This window comes from Bidens hawaiensis, unplaced genomic scaffold (assembly GCF_021521415.1).
Source record: "Bidens hawaiensis isolate Kalapana, Puna unplaced genomic scaffold, B.hawaiensis_p1.1 tig00011471_1, whole genome shotgun sequence".
Taxonomy (NCBI): domain Eukaryota; kingdom Viridiplantae; phylum Streptophyta; class Magnoliopsida; order Asterales; family Asteraceae; genus Bidens; species Bidens hawaiensis.
This window is the reverse complement of record NW_027491896.1, coordinates 768,800-789,895: the sequence shown is the minus strand read 5'-3', so window position 1 is coordinate 789,895 and position 21,096 is coordinate 768,800. Positions and strand designations below refer to the sequence as shown.

General features: G+C 36.4%; 2 protein-coding genes across 3 annotated transcripts; both read left to right on the top strand.

Moving 5' to 3' along the window:
• Positions 1–2,321: 2,321 nt before the first annotated feature.
• Positions 2,322–6,331, top strand: LOC143538114 (xyloglucan glycosyltransferase 4-like). Of its 2 annotated transcripts, XR_013136194.1 has the most exons (5): positions 2,322–2,975; positions 3,464–3,772; positions 4,624–5,028; positions 5,421–6,147; positions 6,209–6,331. XR_013136194.1 is itself a non-coding variant. In XM_077031736.1 (4 exons), exons 1-4 carry the CDS (start codon positions 2,352–2,354, stop codon positions 6,060–6,062), a joined length of 1,980 nt encoding a protein of 659 aa, XP_076887851.1. In that variant the 5' UTR covers positions 2,322–2,351; the 3' UTR covers positions 6,063–6,178. The 2 variants fall into 2 exon arrangements, 1 of the variants encoding a protein (XP_076887851.1); XM_077031736.1 differs by lacking the exon at positions 6,209–6,331 and having other exon boundaries at positions 5,421–6,178.
• Positions 6,332–14,621: 8,290 nt separating this feature from the next.
• On the top strand, positions 14,622–18,286 carry LOC143538110 (ankyrin repeat domain-containing protein EMB506, chloroplastic-like). Its single transcript, XM_077031734.1, has 8 exons — positions 14,622–14,669; positions 15,774–16,207; positions 16,959–17,038; positions 17,192–17,290; positions 17,363–17,461; positions 17,544–17,642; positions 17,726–17,824; positions 17,939–18,286. The coding sequence occupies exons 2-8, from the start codon at positions 15,790–15,792 to the stop codon at positions 18,041–18,043; spliced, it is 999 nt and encodes a 332-aa protein (XP_076887849.1). The 5' UTR covers positions 14,622–14,669; positions 15,774–15,789; the 3' UTR covers positions 18,044–18,286.
• Positions 18,287–21,096: the final 2,810 nt, after the last annotated feature.

Below are 21,096 nucleotides of genomic sequence, written 5' to 3'. Positions count from 1 at the left end.
CTTTTAAGTAAAATTAATAAACGTTTCGTATGTAATGTTATACGGTACATAAAAAAGGTTTATTTTCAACCGTTAGTATTAGAATATAATTAAATACTGCCTCACGATATACCTGACCGCTCCCCAACCCCTGATTTTTAGTCGCCAACAGCTCTGCAGCTATTATATCCCGCTCCTCCACCTCTAGCATTTGTCCCGGAAACCACAAAAGTCCTGCCCGCAAGGACCACTGCAGATCAATATCGGGGAAAACATCGGCAATACCCATGAGTGTAATTGTGTTCTTGTCGAGTTCCTTCGGAGGGAACACAGTCATGGAGGACAACCACATTATATCTTTTGTATAACCCAAAGATTTTGCAATCTTTGTAATGTATGGCCCGCCACAGATGCTGCCGGTGCCTTTCCTTACTTTATAAGAATTGAAATGCATTGTCATGCTATACGCCAGATTGCAGTTAGCTGGGGTCAGCAAACAATAAAGATGGAATAAATCATGTTTAGTGCACCACTCTTGACCCCTGTAACGAGCACAAACCGTAAATGCAATCACCCTCTGTATGTACCTATGAAATGGTTTTCTGATCATCGTTACTCGTTGCTTCATACCCCTAACTTCTACAAACTCACGATAACCTATATTAGGCCAAAACTCTATCATTTGTTGGCGAGTTATGTCTCTCAATCCATCGGTAAACATTGTTGTCTCAACCTCTTCCGTCGTGTATAACCCCATAAGCATGCCAAATTCTGCTAATGACAACTCTTGCTGGACCTTGTTCATTCTAAAACAAACTGCTTTATTATAATGCAAATTATCAGACGGATTGAATGAAAAGGTACTAAGGAACTCAAGACAAAGCTCCTTGTAGGCTGGAAGAACTATGTCAAACAACCGCCTAAAGGGGGTCGCCCCCGGCAACCCAATGATTTGTTCTGCTTCATCAAGCGAACATACATTCCGCAAAATATTCCAATCGATAATGCGAGGCCTGTGCATATCCATATCGACGAGAGCCTCAAGGAGGGAGTGAGCAGTACTGCCCGGAGAAAACTATAGCAACGGGTGACGCTCTAATTGCCTACTCCGTTTCCGGGCACTAGAAGCCATCCTAATAATACATATAAACAAAAGTATTCAACAACAATCTAAATTAAATTAAAGCTTAAAAACATGTTAACATGTTGCATGATGCCAATTAGTAAATAAACACAATACATTAAACTTTTACTTAAAAGCATACTATCTTTCATATACGGTTCATATGTTTATGTTAGATTACATGCTTCGTATGAAATTTTATACGTCTCGTCTTCCATATAATACGAACTGTATACAAAAGCATATGACTCGTATAGTTTCTGAAGCATATGACTCGTATGGTTTTCCATATGACTCGTATGGCTTCCTTGATTTGACTAACTTAAGTTATTATTCTATACGTTGCGTATGCCAGCATACGTTGCGTATGAGGCCTATGATTAGATGGGAGAATGGTGTGTAAATAAGCTAAGTGGTGTATCTCTAGCAAACTCCGGTGTAAATTTCTAAAGAGTCCGATTAGTGACACCTCCTATACGGGGTGTATAGAGCCCCATATAAACCCTTGTATAGTTCTATACGGAACGTATAAGGTATAAGGGGTGTCTAGGTGTCCCTGAAAACCCCTTTCAAAAACCATGTGTAGTCATAAGTCCATATGAATGTTATACGACACGTGTCAGCCATGTCATCAAAGGGAAGTTAAGACAAAATATGATGTAATGCCATAATGTTATAAAGCCCTATAAACCTCGTTCGATCATTACACAATTATTATTTTTTAATTTTTTCTAACTTTTTAATAAAATAAAAGAATTAATATCTCTTCAAAATTTTTTAATAATTCTCCATCAATCATATTTTTTGTTTTTTTTTTTAAATTACTACTAAGGGACGACATCATCATTTCGCTGGTGACGCCAAATTAGTCCACAACGCCCTGACACCGTTGGTGGTAAGTGAATAAGTTATAAGTCATATCTTTATGACTTATATAAGAAGGTTAATACCTTCGTCACTCCATTCTTAATAGATTAAAAAAATATAATAATGATAATAATATAAGTCCCTTCCGGTTTCCACATTTAAACTTGCATACCTCAAACCCCTCTCTCTGAGCCTTCTATTTTGCACAAATCTCTTTCTCTCTTTCTCTTAACATATACATAGTTTGACTAGTAAACTTCTCCATCATTTCAGTCTTCATTATCCTTCTACACATTTCACCCTTCACAACCCTTAACTCCCATGGCCCTTCAATTCACATAAATATCATCACTAATTTCTTGCAAACCCCACCTCCAAGAACATGCCACCAACCTCTGTAGTAGTCACACTTGACAAATCAACCAACTTCTCTTTACTACAAGTTGATGATTCTGAAAAACAAAGAACAGCAAGCACCAAACAATACTCATGGCTTCTGTTGCTCAAAGCTCAAAGAATCCTATCCTTCTTTCCATGGGTAACAATGGGTGTTTCAAAAACATATCTTTCTGTTAAAAACCGCATTGCTTCATCAGATTCAACCAAAGATGAAGTCAAATACAAAGAAAAGATCATGTACAAATTTGTAAAATCATTTCTTGCCATTTCTGTTATTATTTTGGGTGTTGAGTTGTTTGCTTATTTTCAAAACTGGGACTTGAATTATATTCCTAATGAGGCTATGGGACTTGTGCACTCGTGTTACATGAGTTGGATTGGATTCAGAGGTGAATATATTGCTCCATTCATCACTATGTTGTCCCAGTTTTGTGTCTTGCTGTTCTTGATCCAGTCGGTTGATAGATTCATACTTGGGATTGGGTTTTTTTGGATCAAGTTCAAGAAAATAAAGCCACTGATTGATGATGATGGGTTTTGTGATGTTGAAAAGGCTTCAACTTTCCCCATGGTTCTTGTTCAGATTCCCATGTGCAATGAAAGAGAGGTACGGTTCGTCTACGCTCGTGAATCATTTTTCAAGCTAGAGAATGGCTCAGGCTCGACTCGTCATTTATTAATTATTTTACTTATATGTATACTTATTTATTTGCATATATTTTAATTGTTACTTTTATAACATTATATATTTTTACTTATTATTATCATAATGTTACATATAATAATAATTATTAATTATTATTAAAATATATATATTTAATATATTAAATAAAAGTTATATAAATATAGGATTGTGAGCCGGCTCGAGCTCGACAAGTGAAAATCGGGCTCGGGCTAAATGGCTCGTCTGTTAAACAAGCTTATTGTTAGGGTCAAGCTTTTAGCGAGCCCATCTTGAGTAGCTCACGGTCAGTTTGGCTCGTTTGCACCCTTAGGTGACGAAGTACCAAATGGTCAAATCTAACAGTCAACAACAAAATTAATGTTTTTTATGAATCTTTTTGTTGAGTATTATTGTGGGTTTTGTGTAATTAGGTGTATCAACAATCAATTGCAGCTGTGTGCCAATTGGATTGGCCAAAAGATAGGATCTTGATTCAAGTTTTGGATGATTCAAGTGATGAAGTTATACAGATTTTGATAAGAAATGAAGTGAATTTATGGAAGGAAAAAGGGGTGAATATAATCTACAGACATAGATTTGTTAGAACAGGATATAAAGCTGGCAATCTGCATTCAGCAATGTGCTGTGATTATGTTAAAAACTATGAATTTGTTGCTATTTTGGATGCTGATTTTCAGCCAAATCCTGATTTCCTGTTGCTGACAGTTCCTCACTTCAAGGTAACAAACCTAATAATTGATCATGGGTAATGCACACTTGCTATATTTAGTAACTTTTTTTCATCTTTATGTTTCTTTTATTTAATTGTTAATTTTAATCAGATCATTTGGGAGTTTAGTTGAATAAAATTTTGTGAGTAAACAGCCTCTTTGTAGCATTGCGCACTAAGGGGGCTGTGAACAAAATCAAAATAACCGAACCCGAAAAATAATCGACTGTTTGGTTTATGTTTATCAAAAAACCGGTTTTGTCGTTCGGTTTTGGTTTTTCTATAGCCAAAAACCGAAAAACTCGAACCGTAACCGACAAAAAGAACCGATTTTAAGCAATTTATAAGAATTTAATAAAAGGTGTAGCCAAAAAACTTAGGTTTTATATGTGTACTAATCAATTAACTATTAACTAATAAGAAATTTTCAGACCTAAAGTTTTTAGGCCCAACTTTATTATCTAGGGCCATTTTTTTGGTATTTAGAACCCAAAAACTGATTTTAGGGCCGTTTTCAAACAACGGAAAATTGAATATTCAGTTTTGGTTCAGTATCAGTGTTTCAATAATCAAAAATCAATCTGACTCATAACCAAAAAATTGACTTTAAGTAATTTATAAGAAATTATCAAAAAATTTACGCACAATGTTTCAGGCCCAAATTTACTAATGTGGCCCATTTTCTATAGTTTTCAAAAGCCCGTAAACCGAATTAGGCCCAAACAATTTAAAAAAAAAACAAATTTTAAGTTTTGGTTCGATTTAAGCCCCTAAAACGGACACATGCACACCCATAGGGTTATGTTGTTATATATTAAAAATATTTAATTCTAAAAATGTGTTACATTTGCGTGATTTCAGGGGAAACCCGACTTGGGTCTTGTTCAAGCTCGATGGTCATTTGTGAACAAAGATGAAAACTTACTGACACGGCTACAAAACATAAACTTGTGCTTCCATTTTGAAGTTGAGCAACAAGTGAACGGTCACTTTCTCAACTTCTTTGGGTTCAATGGCACGGCTGGTGTTTGGAGGATCAAAGCTTTGGAAGAATCGGGCGGTTGGCTTGAAAGAACAACGGTTGAAGATATGGATATTGCGGTTAGAGCCCATTTGAACGGTTGGAAGTTCATTTACCTTAATGATGTTAGAGTTCTTTGTGAGTTACCCGAGTCTTATGAAGCTTATAAGAAACAACAACATCGGTGGCATTCTGGCCCTATGCAACTTTTTCGTCTCTGCCTTCCTGCTATCCTTTCTTCCAAGGTTCGTTTAGAGGTGTTAAACGGGTGTTCATTGGTTGGCGGTTGAACCTGACCCGATATAAAAAATCGTGTCAGACACATGAACCTAAATGTGACATGGGTTTTGACGGGTTGACATAAACACGACCCATTTAGCTCAAAATATTATTTTCTTTAATTATGATTATTACTTTATTACTACTATGATTATTATCAATATTATTATTTTTGCATATTTATACTCTAATATAATAAATTTACAACAAAAGTACCAGTGTATATATAACAGTTACATTAACGAAAACTGACCCGATCTTGTTTAGACTAATCCAAATTCACGAATTTTGTGTTACTGTTGTACCCAAAATAATACATTGTGTTAGACTTTTGACCCATTTTCTTTTCTTTTTGCAGATATCAAAATGGAAAAAAGCAAACTTGATCTTTTTATTCTTCCTTTTGCGAAAAATGATTCTACCGTTTTACTCGTTCACTCTCTTCTGCGTGATCTTACCCTTAACAATGTTCATACCCGAAGCCGAATTACCAATTTGGGTAATATGTTACGTACCCGTCACCATGTCAATATTAAACATCCTCCCATCACCCAAATCATTCCCATTCTTGATGCCATACTTATTATTCGAAAACACAATGTCGGTAACCAAATTCAATGCAATGATATCGGGCCTGTTTCAGCTCGGAAGTGCATACGAATGGGTTGTTACCAAGAAAACCGGGAGGTCGTCTGAGTCAGATTTGTTGGCGTTTTGTGAACGCGAATCGAAGGGTTTGAATGATGAGAGGATTCAGAGACGGTTATCGGATTCGGGACTTGAAATGATGGGGAAGCTTAAGGAACAGGAGACACAAATTGTTGTTGAAAAGAAGAAGAATAGGATTTATAGAAAGGAAGTGGTACTTGCATTGTTGTTGCTAACTGCTGCTGCTAGAAGTCTTTTATCAGCTCATGGGATTCATTTTTATTTTTTGTTGTTTCAAGGTTTGTCGTTTCTTGTGGTCGGGTTGGATTTAATTGGTGAGCAAGTTAACTGAAATGTTAAAGTTGCGGTTTTTAAAATCGTTAGAACACGAAAATGGTTGGTTTTAGTCGGATGGTTAGTATGGTGGACCATATTTCGTGCACATATTATGCTTAGGTGGAAGAGAGAGAAGAGAGGTATAGACAGAAAAAACTCAAGAGAGTGGCAAATATTATTAGTCGCGGATGGGTGTTTAGAGACGGGAAGATAGCAGAGAGAGAACATAATTATCATAATAATTAAGTATATTAATATAGATTGTGTAAATTTAGTTTTAGGTGATATTGTGTGTGTTATCTTTTTGTCATAGTTTTTACTAATACAATGTAAGAGTTATATAAATAATCTAACAAAACATGTGGTACATCTGGATTCTGCAAACAGTTAAGGAGATCTATAAGGCAATGTGTAACGGGACGATAAAATGGTGAGACGGGGGCGATTTTGGGGGGAGCCCCGTCCCCGGGCGATTTTAGGGCGAATTGGGGCGGGGGCGAGAGCCTTTTGTCACCGGAGAGGGTGAAGAATATTATTATTTTATTAAATAATACCGTTTAATAACGGTCAAAAATATAAAAAAAAAGTTAATTAAAACAATATATATATATATAACATACGCCTTCTTCTCCATTTCATATCCATTTCAAACACAATTCATACTTAAATTCTTCAAAAAATCTAGCAAAATGAGTCCTCCAAACAACCCGAACCAACCGAATCCCGTGGAACTCACCGCTACCATGACTGAAGTCATCAAAAAACACGAAAAGTTTGCCGATGAACTCAACGATACCATGAGAGAAACCAACAAACAACACGAAAAGATTGCCGCTATGATGGAATTGCGGGAAATGAGTAAAGAATACGAATCCCTCAAAGCGGCCGGGTCACACGAATAGGCCGCATTGTTGCAACGACGACGAGTTGAAAAAATGCGCGAATATTATGGATATTAGTATTTTTTTAAGTTATGTTTTTTTAGTTATGTATCTTTTTTTTAGTTATGCTTTTTTTTAGTTATGTATTTTTTTTAGTTATGTATTTTTTTGTATTTTTTTTTAATTTTAATACATTTTTATTTTATTATTTAATTTTCTATGTTTTATTTGTTTTAATTATAAAAAGAAAATAATAAAAAGATAATTGGGCCCAGTTTGTAGCCCCTACACCATTACACCCCAAAAACAAATTCTCACCCTTGTTGACTGGGCGCCACGTGTCGCAATTCACCCCAATTTGTAGCCCCTCCACTGTACATAGCCTAAGACTTTTAATACAAGTACAATCTGATCAACATATTGACACTTCTTATACCCGAATAGAATTTCACATCATTTCTTTCTGAATCTAGCAGTACTTAAAACTAATAATTTCTTGCAATTTGGATTGCAAATCTTAATAGTTTTAAATAATTAGATTTTTAAAGAAGATGTTTATATTAATCGCTCGTGTATCCTACCTACAAAAGTTAATTAGCCCTTATGTCACGCACCACCAAATTACCCAATAATTTTCGCGTTATCCGGATCATTCCGGAACCCTAAAGAAGCACCAAGGGCTGCCCGGAATAATCCAGAACAAACTAGAGCAGCCCGGAAGACTCAAGAAGGAACATCCTGAAACTGCCCGGCCCTCTCCGGAACTATCCGGAACAGCCCGGTGCGCTGCGGAACTCTTCGAAACAGCCCGGTGCACTTCGAAACTCTCCAGAACAACCCGGATGCGTATGGAACAACCCAATACCCTCCGGAACAGCCTAGTACGTGCTAAATCAACCCGAAAGAACCAAGATCCTTCTAAGCCTATGAAGAAGCTTCAAGATGCAGGAAATCTCTAGAAATCCTACCTAGATATTTTGTATGGAGTAATCTAGAATAGAACTCTCTAGATCTTGTTGTATTAGTATAAATAGGCGACATGGGGTCTCATTTGAGATCACCCAACTCTTGTAAACAATTAAGCATTGTAAGCTTAACTTCCAGCAATATAAAAACTCTTGTCTTGAATACTTGCAATCAAGTCACTTCAAGAAACCAACACTACTCTTCAAGACTTCCGCTGCCCAAAAACTCGTTCAAATAAACCACACAGGCTTACTTAGACGAAGTTCTAAGGACGCACGAGAGTCAGAAGAATAACTCCGTGACAGTTGGTATCAGATCACGTCGATTCGTCGGGATGGCATCCGAATCAAAACCCGAAGGCACTCTCTACACCGTTGGAGATGAGACGAAGAAAGGAAAGAAGTCTGCAAGAGAACTCATATTAGGCATAGAGAATCGCGTCGAAGAGGTGGAGACGTCACTGGTGGAATACAAAACCCATGTCGACGCACTCCAAGCAGAATTCGACATATTCAAGGCGCACACCAACGAATCACTACAGAAAGTTGAACCATTGAGTAGTGACGTGGTTGAATTAGAAGAAAACTTCAGAGCTGCCCTCGCAGTCATGCGAAACGATATGAAAGAAATGATTATGCACGAGCTGGGTCAACTCAAAACAAACGTGGAGAATATTGAAAAAGAGCTCGCTGTTTGCCACGATTTCTACAAGACTTTACAAGGCGAAGTTAACGTCTTGAAGATGGCCGTAGGAAACCGTGGCAGGAAGACTTGATTTCTCAGTGGCTCCACTCGATGACTACGACATTGTACTCAGAATGGAGTTCTTCCACAGATCAAACGTTGTCGTAGCAACAAGCTTAAATGCCCTTTACCTTACGAAGGGAAAACAAGTTTACACCGCACCAATGGAGGCGGAAACTCGGCAAAGGAAGACCATCTCTGCACTACGACTCATAAGAAGGCCAAAGACTCGCAACGAGGGCGTTGTGAAATCAGGTGGGGGAGGATGTCACACACCACCAAATTACCCAATATTTTTCGCATCATCCGGATCATTCCGGAATAAAGAAGCACCAAAGGCTGCCCGAAACAATCCGTAACAAACTAGAGCAGCCCGGAAGACTCAAGAACGATCCAGAACATCCTGGAACTGCCCGGCCCTCTCCGGAACTATCATGAACAGCCCAGTGCGCTCCGAAACTCTCCGAAATAGCCCGGTGCACTCCGGAACTCTCCAGAACAACCCAGATGCGTATGAAACAGCCTGGTACCCTCCGGAACAGCCTAGTACGTGCTACCTCAACCCAGAAGAAACCAAGACCCTTCTAGGCCTATGAAGAAGCTTCAAGATGCAGGAAATCTCTAGAAATCCTACCTAGATATTTTGTATGGAGTAATCAAGAATAGAACTCTCTAGATCTTGTTGTATTAGTATAAATAGGTGACATGGGGTCTCATTTGAGATCACCCAACTCTTGTAAACAATTAAGCATTGTAAGCTTAACTTCCAGCAATATAAAAACTCTTGTCTTGAATACTTGCAATCAAGTCACTTCAAGAAATCAACACTACTCTTCAAGACTTCCGCTGCCCAAAAACTCGTTCAAACAAACCACACAGGCTTACTTAGACGAAGTTCTAAGGCTGCACGAGAGTCAGAAGAATAACTCTGTGACACTTAACTCACTTGTTGACAATTATCAATGTGTTAAACTTTATATTTATGTTGTAAAAAAAGTTGGTTAATTGATGTATTTAATTATAGTGCAACTCGAATGACCTTTTATTAAGCGAATCAAATATGTCAAGTAGAATTTGAAAGGCTAGATATGAAAAAAAGTTTGGAGGTAAAGAAGTAAAGATTGTAGAGATTATAGGTGATATCAAGCCTTTGGGCTTTCTTTGGTTAAACATAGATCGAAAACAAAAAGACCAAATGGTCGAATTCGTGTAATTTTATTTTCTTGTAGTTGTGTGGATTTTGTAATGCCTCTCAAGGTGGTGGAGGGTGTTTGATTGATGTTATTTCGCTTTGTTTATAAAAAGTACACAGTTAAAAAAAGTTATGCCATGTAGAATATGACATGTAATCCAAACCTAATATTTTTATGAAATGTTTCGTTAAGAATTTATTGTCCATGTGTAGGGCTGTAAATGAACCGAACGAACACGAACATGGCCTTGTTCGTGTTCGTTTGTTAAGGAAATAATGTGTTCACGAACGATTCACGAACACTTACCGAACGAGATTTTATGTTCGTGTTCGTTCATTAAGGAAATTAATGTGTTCATGAACGGTTCACGAACATAAACGAACACAAATAAAATCAGCAAAGTCTAGATATTAAGACCGATGTATTTATCAATGTGAATAATGAAAGCATGTAAACGAATTGAACGAACACGAACAAGGGCATGTTCGTGTTCGTTCATTTAACTTTAAACGAACACGAACACTTAATCGAACAAATATTTATGTTCATGTTTGTTTATTTAAAAAATGAACATTTGTGTTCGTTTATGCTCATTTGTTTAAAATACAAACGAATATAACCGAACAAAGATAAATGAACATATATGAACAAAAAAAACATAAACGAATATAAATGAAAACACTTAAATGAACACAAATTAACAAATATAAGACTTTAAGTTAATGACTCATCCAAATAATATTTAATAATTTTTTATTAATACATAAGCAAAAATAAATAAACAGACATAAACGAACATAAACGAACGTTCATGAACATAAATGAACGAATGAGACATGTGTTCATGTTTGTTCGTTTAATTAAACGAACACACACTTTTTGTTCATGTTCGTTCGTTTATAAAATAAACGAACATAAACGAACTTCCCGCCGAAAATTCACGAACAATTCACCGAACATTCGGTTCGTTTACAGGCTATCCATGTGAAAGAAGAAACCATTTATTTCTAGTTTTATTTTACTTACTGATTGTAAGAAACTTATTTATCTCAATAAATGTGAAAGTTACTTGACGTACTTCTAATACTTTTTAAGTTAGTTACTTATTTAATTTGAAGTTTATGTGGAGTGTAGTGGCTGCTTAGTTTTAAAATAAATGTTAATTGAAAAAGATGTAGTTTAAAGAAAAAATATAATTATTGGTTGAAGTTACACACATTATGCAATTATGAAGCATCATTATTCTTATTTCTTATGAATTGTTATTCCTTCTATGCAGACTATGCTGATTATAAAAGAATGATTATCATGTATTACACCAAAAGAATACGATTATACAAAGATAACAACTTGTGAATGAAATGAAAATAAAGTATTACATGTGACACTCACCTAAACCAAGAAAATCTAGTAAGCTCAAACTGAAAAAGTTTGTTGCAACAAAATCACAGTTACATTGATCAATGTGACAATGTGCACTCAGATAGCGATCCAACCGTGTGAAGACTATTTAGCGCAGTCAACTTTAACAATGGGAAACACAACAACAGATGATGGATGGACGATGCATGTTCCAACCGTGAATTTATCAAGCCACGTCTAATAACAAAAGGTTTCATAAAAAAATGTTTGTTCAGATTGTCAAGTATCTATTATGTTCAAGATAGATTGATGCAAGCATAATACAAACATATGGTGTTAAGAAAACCCTGAGAACCCACATGTAAATAAGTTAATTTTAGATCTTGTTTCAGTTTAACACAACTTATGTTCAACTCTTAGAAAAACTTAAAAAGTATATAAAAAGACGGGAGGTGGACATCTATAATTCCACCTTATGTATACAGTATACTCTTTGGTCTTGTACCAAAAGTGGTTCTTCACTGTTTTTCCAAAATCTTTAGAGATCACCATGTACAAATCATTTTTCTAACATGGTATAGACCATCAACAATTTCATTTTTCCCCTTCTTCCTAGGAAAGGGATCAACAATAATACCTCGTTGTTCAAGGAAGAGATAACGTTGTGTTCTTCTCATACGTAATCATCTCTTCAAATACACACAAGATTATGTTTATAATGACTATTTTCATATTTAACTTATTAACTATTTACAAAATAATAATAAAACTCTACTTCAATCAAATATGCATAAAACCACTCATTTATCCATTCTTTTTTACATATTACTCAACCCGCTTGACCTGTACATTATACCATCTCCATTCGGTATAAATAATAAGTGTATACTTAGTATATTTTTACCATTTTACTTCTAGGAGGTCAAGCTCATTGCTGAATATGATAGCATCAAAGACTCTACAGGTTCAAACCTAGTACCATCCGTGTTTGACGTGCTTATGTTGTAGTGTGTGGACGTGCTTATACTGTTTGAAGTTATAATAATTTAGACTACCGAAGATACAGCAAAAACATGTGTCATTATAATTAAAACCAGCACGTACATAATAATTAAGGATTCTGAGTTCTTTCACCCATAAACACAAACAATTGGTCTGTCAAAAAGTTCAGGAAAAAGAATCTAAAATTCATAACGCCGTTGCCAGGGATCGAACAGGGGTCACTCGCGTGACTGGCGGAAACACTTACCACTTTACTACAACGACATATTGTATTATTATTTATGCTTTGTTTTATTCTTTTGACCAAGATAAATGGTGGTCCAGGGTGGTAAGACATTTGTTTCTGATGACAGTTCAATAACATATTAAAATTTTTAACAACTTTAAAAATTCAAGAGCATTTAAGTATTTAACTAAAAGTTAGTTAATAATGATACTAAAAAAATAAATTGATATGTATTTATTAATTAGTGTTAAAACGTCTAATTATAGAAAAAAAACATACAGAGGGTTTAAGTTAATAAATAAATTGGTATATAAATGGTAGTTAATGATTAAATTAGAAGAATGTGTAAATGATAAATAGACATGTTATGTAGAATCTAAGACCCAACACTCTTCTCTTGTGTATCTCTTAATTTCATCATATTTAATATTTCAAATTGAAGTGACATATGAAAATCACCTGTGAGAATATGATATTCGGTTTCTAGATTTTCCAAAGTTTAGATATAAGATTAGGACTAAGTCTTCTGTGTTTATGAGACATTTTAAAAATCAGAACTGACACGACGGTCTGCAATCGATCACTGGTTAGTTGCAAGACCTCAATAGAAGATCAAATACAAGGTAAAAAGATTAAATACGAGATAAAATGTCATGATTATATAATATCGGAAATTGATGTATTAGTTATTGATAGAATTTAGGAATGATTATTATGCGACGTATATTAGTGACTGATGATCATGTCTTTCTATTTTAACACTTTTCTTAAGACTAAATTTTAGTCACAAATATGTTTGGGAAGTATAAAGCTTTGAAGCAAAACTTATCCGTGCCTGGATGTTAATCTCAAATATGTCCTCTTTGTAATGAAAATTCGTCTATATGTATGGATAATTGATCACCAGTTTCTAATATGGAGTGAACATATTAAAAACTAGAATTTAATTTTTAATATTCTTAAATGGACTGAACAAACCTAAATTTATTCTTGAGCGGCTTTTGTATTATGTAGTGAATATCGTCTTAAAGAGTGACATCTTAGTGAAATGAGATTTGGTAAATCATATATTAGTAAGACAAGTACTCCCAAAAATTGATTAACCATGGAATGATGAACGCTTGAGATAATTAATCGATCTAAGAGAAGTTTGACGATTATAGGGTCACATACATAAAGAGAGAGCCATCGACATGAGAGCTAAGTGCATGCTACAAAATTGTTTTTTCTTGTACTTTAAGCTAAAGGGGTGTTAGGGATCGGGATTCCTAATTTTACTTCCTTATTATTTTTCATTAAGTTAATAAGTTACAAAAGTGTAACTTATGAAACTTTTCCTCTTAAAATATAGGCAATCCCAAAAACCTTATTACTTCTCAAAAAGTTTATAAGTTATAAGTTGATGAAAATAAGCAATCCCAAACACCCCTAAGTAAATTAAAAAAAGTAGTCTATGTAGTCTATCATTTAACTATGAGTAAAATGATCTTTGGGTCTCTTGCCCCTGATGCTGTTGCGTTTCTAAAAAGAGTTCAGCGGGTCGTGCACAGTAAGTCATCGACGCCGAAGAACGATAACTTTGTTTTCAGTAGGATCGGTTTTTCCATTCAAAAAGGGGTGGCGGCGCACTTGTTGCCCACTTACCTGACTCTTTATTGTAATTGGATCCTTTTATCTATTGTATGAATCATGTCCCATTTATCATTTTATAACAAGTTAACTGACTTCTTAACAATGTTAGAATCATAACTAGTTACAAAATAAAACTACATATATTTAGGGCATGTTTGGCTAAGCTTTTTGTTTTTCCTTTTTGCTTTTGGGAGAGGCAAATTGTTTTTGCTTTTAATTTGGTGTTTTTAGAGGGACATTTTAGACATTTTACCCCTCTAAAAAGCAAAAAGCAAAAACAAAAATCTTAGCCAAACATGCCCTTATTATGCTATCATTTCACAATTATGAAATTCCGGTTTTTGAATTCGATTCAACTAGTATGGCCAGTAAACCAATAACACGCCCGATTCACTGTCGGGTCCGAGCATGAAAACACTGAACCAAACTTAACATGTTTATCGACCTGACCCACTCCTCCTTTACACGCACCCCTATCATTTTTGGAATCTGCTCACTAGGCCAAACGACACCGGTGAGAATCGAACAAGATTTTGCAAGAGAATTTTGGGTATAGCTAAACCCATTATAGCATTGCGACTACCTAATTAAACGGTAGCCAATTCTAGCGCCTACAGGTATGTATGTTATCACACTCATGGGCTTGTTTACTTTTCTGGGTTCAACTTCTGTAAGACTGTGTATAAAGATTACATTCGTAAGTTAGTTTTAGCATAATATTCTTATTGAGCTTTTTATTTTAGTTTTAAATCCCAACGAGCAATGCATACCAGGTGTTCGATGAAATGCCCAAGAGAGATGCACTCATCATCCATTCACCTTTTAACTTTTGTGTTCATGGGCATCATTTTCGTTGATTTACTTATTCATTTAGGGATATGTATGATAGATAGTTCATCATCTAAAAGTGTGCATATTCAAATCATTTCTTAAGTCTTGTTGGTTAAAGAAAGCTGAAATTGTGCATATTTGTAATCGTCTTTATTGTTTGTTTAAGACACGATTAAACCTGTTAATCAAAAAAGCACACTGTGATTTTTTTTTAAATAATTGGAATTAGTAGGCTAAGCTCCATCAATATTCCTTATTGGTACATGAAACTTAAAACTGTGTTGAAATATAAAGTAGTTAAACGAGTCGTATTTGTGTTTGATACTTGTGTTAAGGGCGTCATATCTAACCTGTTAAACACGATAAGACGTGTTTTTCTAGCCCTATGTTAGAGTATCGCATCCCAGGGGTCGATTTCCTTTGATTGTATTTTGAGATTGGTTTCATTCTGGTGTTTGCACAGAAACAATAATAATAATACAGCAGCAATAACAATGATATATGAGTGTGATTGAAGGAGAATAAATAATAACAATATATATATTGATAAACTGATTGTCTTACAAATGATATTGATAATTGGTGCTTATAGAGATGAAGAGGCGCCAAGGAAAAACGTCGCGACTGTTTGTTCAAGTGCCGTTTTTTCTTAACTGCCATTCACCCTAAAACCATTTAACGTATTTACAACAATCATAAGCTGGGCCTGTTATTAGACAGAATACTTAAGGCCCATCTTATACACAACTAATTAAATATAAATAGTCTTTAACAAATAAACTAAAACTAATTTAAGAGGCCCAAGCCTTTAATGGATTAAACGAGTTAACACCCTATATAAACATTTTGTTTTAACGCAAAGTTAAGTTTGCTTTTTTCTAATCTTGCAGTTAAATCTACACAAAAATGGTGCTACTATCATGCTCGACAACACTTTCTTCAACACGATTGGCATATTGTTCTTCTTTTGTTACTATAACTTCATCACCATGTAACTGCAGCAGCAGCATCAGTTATGTACAAATGACTAGGCATCCTATCTTAAGACAAAAAACTTGCAAGTTTTTGGCATTCGGTGCCAACTCACATACAAAAGTTTGTGCAATTGACCCATACCGAAGTTCTTCGTCTAGCCGCCTACAAGATTGGGAAGATCCTGATGGTGGTAGTGATAGTGACAGTGAAACTGAGGAGGATGCGGAGGACGGGTTAGAAAATAATCTGGATTTTGAAAGTGATTGGGAGGAAGATACCGATGCTTCAAAGATTTCAAATAATAGGGAGAAGGTGTCCACTAGCCAGATCGAAGAAGACCTAATCAAAGGTTTTCCTTTAATTCCATTTGGTCCTGAAAAATATTAGAAACTTGGATCTTTTAACATCTTTTAAGGGATAAAATCATTAATTCGCGCTTAGCGGAAGCAAAATAACCCAAAGATAAATTCTTAATAAACTTTAGATGAAAATCTGGATGCATAAACTGTCACAAAAGGTGCCCTTTTATACTGATCTTCTGAAATTGCCAGGTTTACAGATCAACTAATAAAACTTGAAATTAAAACCATAAGCAGACACATAAGTTATGCTAATTAATGATGTACACGTTTTGTTCCATTATCTGCTTGAATCAGCTGCTCATCATAGATTAATAATCAAAAGTTATTATATTGTTACAATAAAATCACTCGTACTCATTATTGTTCCATTGTGAAAGTTTTTATAATTGTTTAGATGGAAAGACCGGAATGGAAGAGTTATGAAACTTTGTCATTATTTAGTGACATGTTTTCTTCACTATTACCTCCTATTTCAGGTTAAATGTAACACTATATAATAACCAAGTTTCATATCCGTTTCATTTAGGTCACTTAAATAAAAAGTTTTAACATGCATAAAAAATTTCACAACAATGGAACAATATGAAGAAAGTGTGGTTTTGTAGTTAAGAAAAAAGTGTGGGTGACTTTAGAGGAATGCTGAAGAAACTTGATTACTGCTATATCTTGGTTATATAGTCTAATGATATTTCACAATTTTAACATATCTTGATTGAAACATTTATATTATAATTGCAGAGGTTGAACAACTATTAGCACCCGAAGAAAGAGCAATCTTGCAACAGAATGAAGTGCCTAATATTCACAAAATAACAACTGTATGTTTCAACAATCTGAAAAAAACCGTAGTTTTACATCATTACATGCATATATGCTCTCACTTATGAAAGATTGTTAGAATTCAGTTTCTATTTAACTGTTATTTAAGCTTCAAATTTGATTTTCTAATTAACTATTTTTTTTTAACTCAGGGAAAGTGGAACCCTTTGCATACATTGGCCTTAGCAGGACAGATAAAGTTCATGGACAACCTTCTAGCAAATGGATATGATATTGATGCTGTTGATAAAGTAAGTTACCAACCAGTCAATGACCCCCCGGGCTCCCCTCTTTATAACTGAAGCAGTGACTTTTTTAAACAGGATGGGCAAACCGCTCTTCACAAAGCCGTGTTAGGTAAAAAGGAAGCTGTCATTAGTCATCTGTTAAGAAAAGCCGCAAAACCTCATCTTCAAGATCTGGTGGGATCCGTCTCCATCAATATTCACATCATTATTCTCTTTTTTTTTGTGTTTAATAATTACTGAATATCATCAATAACAGGATGGTGCTACTCCACTTCATTATGCAGTTCAAGTGAGTGCGATGCAAACTGTGAAGTTACTGATTAAATCCAAAGTTGACGTGAACGTTGCTGATAATGTAACTACTAACTCGGTTTCTAGTCAAACTTTGAATTTATTTTAGTATTTTGTTTTTTTAAATACGTGCACAACACCCAACAGGAAGGATGGACTCCCTTGCATGTAGCTATGCAAAGTAGAAACCGAGACATAGCTAAAGTTCTGCTCGTGAATGGAGCCGACAAGACAAGAAGAAATAAGGTTAGCAATCTATCCCACTGTGCTATTACTGTTATTCTTATTTATTTATTAATTATTATTGTAATATTATTATTTCTGTGAATTAAGTAATTGTTTTTATTTTTGTGTGTTCAGGATGGAAAAACACCGCTTGACCTTGCCCTATGTTATGGGAAAGAATTTAAAGCTTATGATCTTGCCAAACTACTGAAGCTTGTACCGGCAAACAACTATCTCTGATGACAGTTACTACCTTACGTTTGTTCATCAGCAGAACCCGTGTGACAATACTTACCACTATACTACAACGACATTTTGCTTTACCTTTTATGCTTTGTATTAGTGTTTAGTTAGCGATAAACAGTGGTTAGGGTGGCAGACATTTGTTACAGGCGGTAGTTCAATAACATATGAAAATCTTGAAGAACACCTTTAAAAATTCAAGATATTTAACTAAAAGTTAGTTAATTTGATTTTCTTTTTACCAGTTTTAAATTTGGTTTCATCAGAAAACCACAAAGTGCTTAACTTTATTTCAACCAATGACAACCCAACATTCTTGATTAATAAAGGTTGAAGAAACAATCCTCTAAGAGCTTACATCCAATGAGTTCACAGGGTATGGGCTGAATAATTACTAAACAACGATACAATCCTAATCTCCCAAGTCCAATGACGATAACCTGCAAAACAATCAACGTGAGCTCGTTACGTGAAGGACAAGAGGGGGGGGGGTGTCTTCCCGTAACCACTTTTCGGCGTGAGAATAAGTACTTGTTCTGATTGAGAAGAAAGTACAAAGTATTGAGAGTAGAAGTGATGTGTGAATGAATACCTCATGAAGATGGTGAAGATATTTATAGCCGAAGGGTGTGGGAATGTGATTGGCCCAGCTGTCCCTTTCTAGAAGATGCTTTCGTAACTACATGTACACGTGTCCGCATATGATAGGACGGGCCATATAGGCCATGTGCATGGTTGTAACAAACTCGCCAGGTGTCTTTTCTATTGGCTGTCACGTCTCGTGTTTTCCAAGAAAGGATTTTGGTAAATCTTCTAGAAAGGAATTGGTTAATTACAGCTGTCCTTATGACGTCCTTCTGGTCATCCTTGCGGGTGGGAACAATACCCTGCGGATGACTCCTGAGGGCGTCTGGATCCTCCCGCGTATAGTCTCTAGATCTTGTTATTGGTGTTCCTCTATCTTGAGTTATGCGGGTGATTCATATGTCCCGCGGGTGACGTATGAGGGGGTCCCCTCTTACCCGCAGGTGATCTTCAAGGGTATTCGGGTCTTTTTGGTACCATACCTCTATAAGTTCCCACAGTTCATTGTTTCTTCCACGTGAAGTTTTATGCGGGTGAAACTTTGGACTTAGAGATATTTCTTGGGGTTTTTTCTGAATTTCATGCGTCTGGTGTAGATATTTTATGTTGGTGAGGATAAGTGAGTGGATAACTATGAAAAAAGGATGATGGGACGTTTTGCAGGCTTCGAACAGTTAATGCGACGTCAATGCCGGCTGTCACTGTACTCGACTGTTCACCTTTCTTGCTTTTTTTTTTTGTTTTCCCACGTGACGTGGCGTATCCCCATTGGTTCTTCGATTTCTCTCTCCACTGTCAGCCCCCATCGTATTAATTGAGATGAGTATAAATAGGGCGGTTCCATTCCTTCTTTTTTCCTTTCACACTTTCATTCTTCCATCTTCTTAATTTTTTCTCTCGAATCTTTGATTAAACTACTCAAGTTTTACAGGATTGCTCAGTGTTTCTCTTTTACTTCTAAAAATAATGCCTGGTGATAAGAAGACGTCTTCTTCCCCAAGCGTAGAGACCATAAAAGCCAGTTGGAAACGTCCTGACTACGAGAAACTTATTATGGTATATGGGATTCCACCGGAATGAGAACCGGAGTTTCCCGCCGCCGGATCTACTGCCAACAAACCTCTATCCGGCAAGATGGCGGTATACGCCGACTATTTCTCCCACGGGAATCTAAGGTTTCCGATAACCAAGTTCTTTGGGAACATATTATCCGGCCATGGGATACACCTATCAAAGGTGCATCCGTTTGGCTTTATGCGGATTCGTCACTTCGAATTCGTATGTCGGGCGAACAACATCGTGCTCAAAATCAACAAATTCTCCATGTTCTACAAGATGCACGGGTGTAGAGGATGGTACAACCGTGCCTCCGTCTCCAAGAGGGTCATTGGCACCGAGCCGCCCCACAACGTCTAAGAATGGAGAACTAAGTTCTTCTGGATGCGGGAAGACGTCATCCCCATCACCATGGTTCGACGTCCGGCGAACGAAAAACTTCCGGACATACCCGTCGCTCCATTCGAGGGTCAGGAATGGTTCCGCACTATAATGCAGAAACCAATGCCGATGCGGGCCATTTCTGAGGAAGCCCTTGTATGGGCAGGTATGAGCCGCTGGTGGCCATACCCGGATCTGGAACCTTTCTTCCAGAATGTGGATGAAAGTAAGTAATTGCCGTCTTCCTCATTTTTTATTTTTGATCTTCTTCCTTATGATTTTCATTCTTTTCAGGTTAGGGGTCAATGATTGATGCCCTAATAGACGACGCGGGGTGTCCACATAAGTGCATTCGCGATGCGAAGGCTCTGCCTATTTTGGACAAGACCTGGGATTACTTCCTCTTCCCCACCAAGGTGCGCGCCGAGCTGGTGGTTTCAGAGGTCATCTTCCAAATAGGTACGTATCGTCTGAACCCCCCTACGGGGTGATTGTAATTATGTCTTCGAGTGACGAATCATCATCTCACGAGGAATATCATTCTGACGATGCATCTGAAATTTCATATGTTACGCGTGCGTTAGCAGAGTTGGAGCGGAAGAGGAAACAACAGTCCTCTAAGGCAGGTGATGCGGGATCCAGTCACGTGGATGCCGAAGAGGAACCTACCAAAAAGAAGCATCGGGCGCATGACCCTAAAAATCAGAGGGTCCGCCTTGCGGACCGTGTGAGGGATCTGATGGTGGCCTCCACACGTAAGTTACCGATCCTTATAAAATATCAGGCTTTGTATATTTTTCCTTTACCTAATATGTCGTTTATTTGATTTGCAGAAACTGCTGATGCGCCCCAACAGGGTGTGTCAACAGAAAAGCCACCATCTCCTCCACAAACAATCGTCATACCTGATGAAGCGTCCGGTTCAAAAGGGAAGGAACCAGTTAAGAACACTGAGGGTCCAATGACGCAGGAAGCACCGCGTCAATCTCCACCTTCACCTCTGCAGTCTCCTCCCCATATTTCATTTT

Bases quoted from the DNA above. Each gene is read 5' to 3' on its own strand.
- LOC143538114 (XM_077031736.1), top strand. From the start codon at position 2,352: ATGCCACCAACCTCTGTAGTAGTCACACTTGACAAATCAACCAACTTC. The intron at 3,773-4,623 runs GTAACAAACCTA...GCGTGATTTCAG, and splicing joins TGACAGTTCCTCACTTCAAG to GGGAAACCCGACTTGGGTCT. The intron at 5,029-5,420 runs GTTCGTTTAGAG...TTCTTTTTGCAG, and splicing joins CTGCTATCCTTTCTTCCAAG to ATATCAAAATGGAAAAAAGC.
- LOC143538110 (XM_077031734.1), top strand. From the start codon at position 15,790: ATGGTGCTACTATCATGCTCGACAACACTTTCTTCAACACGATTGGCA. The intron at 16,208-16,958 runs GTTTTCCTTTAA...TTATAATTGCAG, and splicing joins CGAAGAAGACCTAATCAAAG to AGGTTGAACAACTATTAGCA. The intron at 17,291-17,362 runs GTAAGTTACCAA...TTTTTTAAACAG, and splicing joins ATATTGATGCTGTTGATAAA to GATGGGCAAACCGCTCTTCA.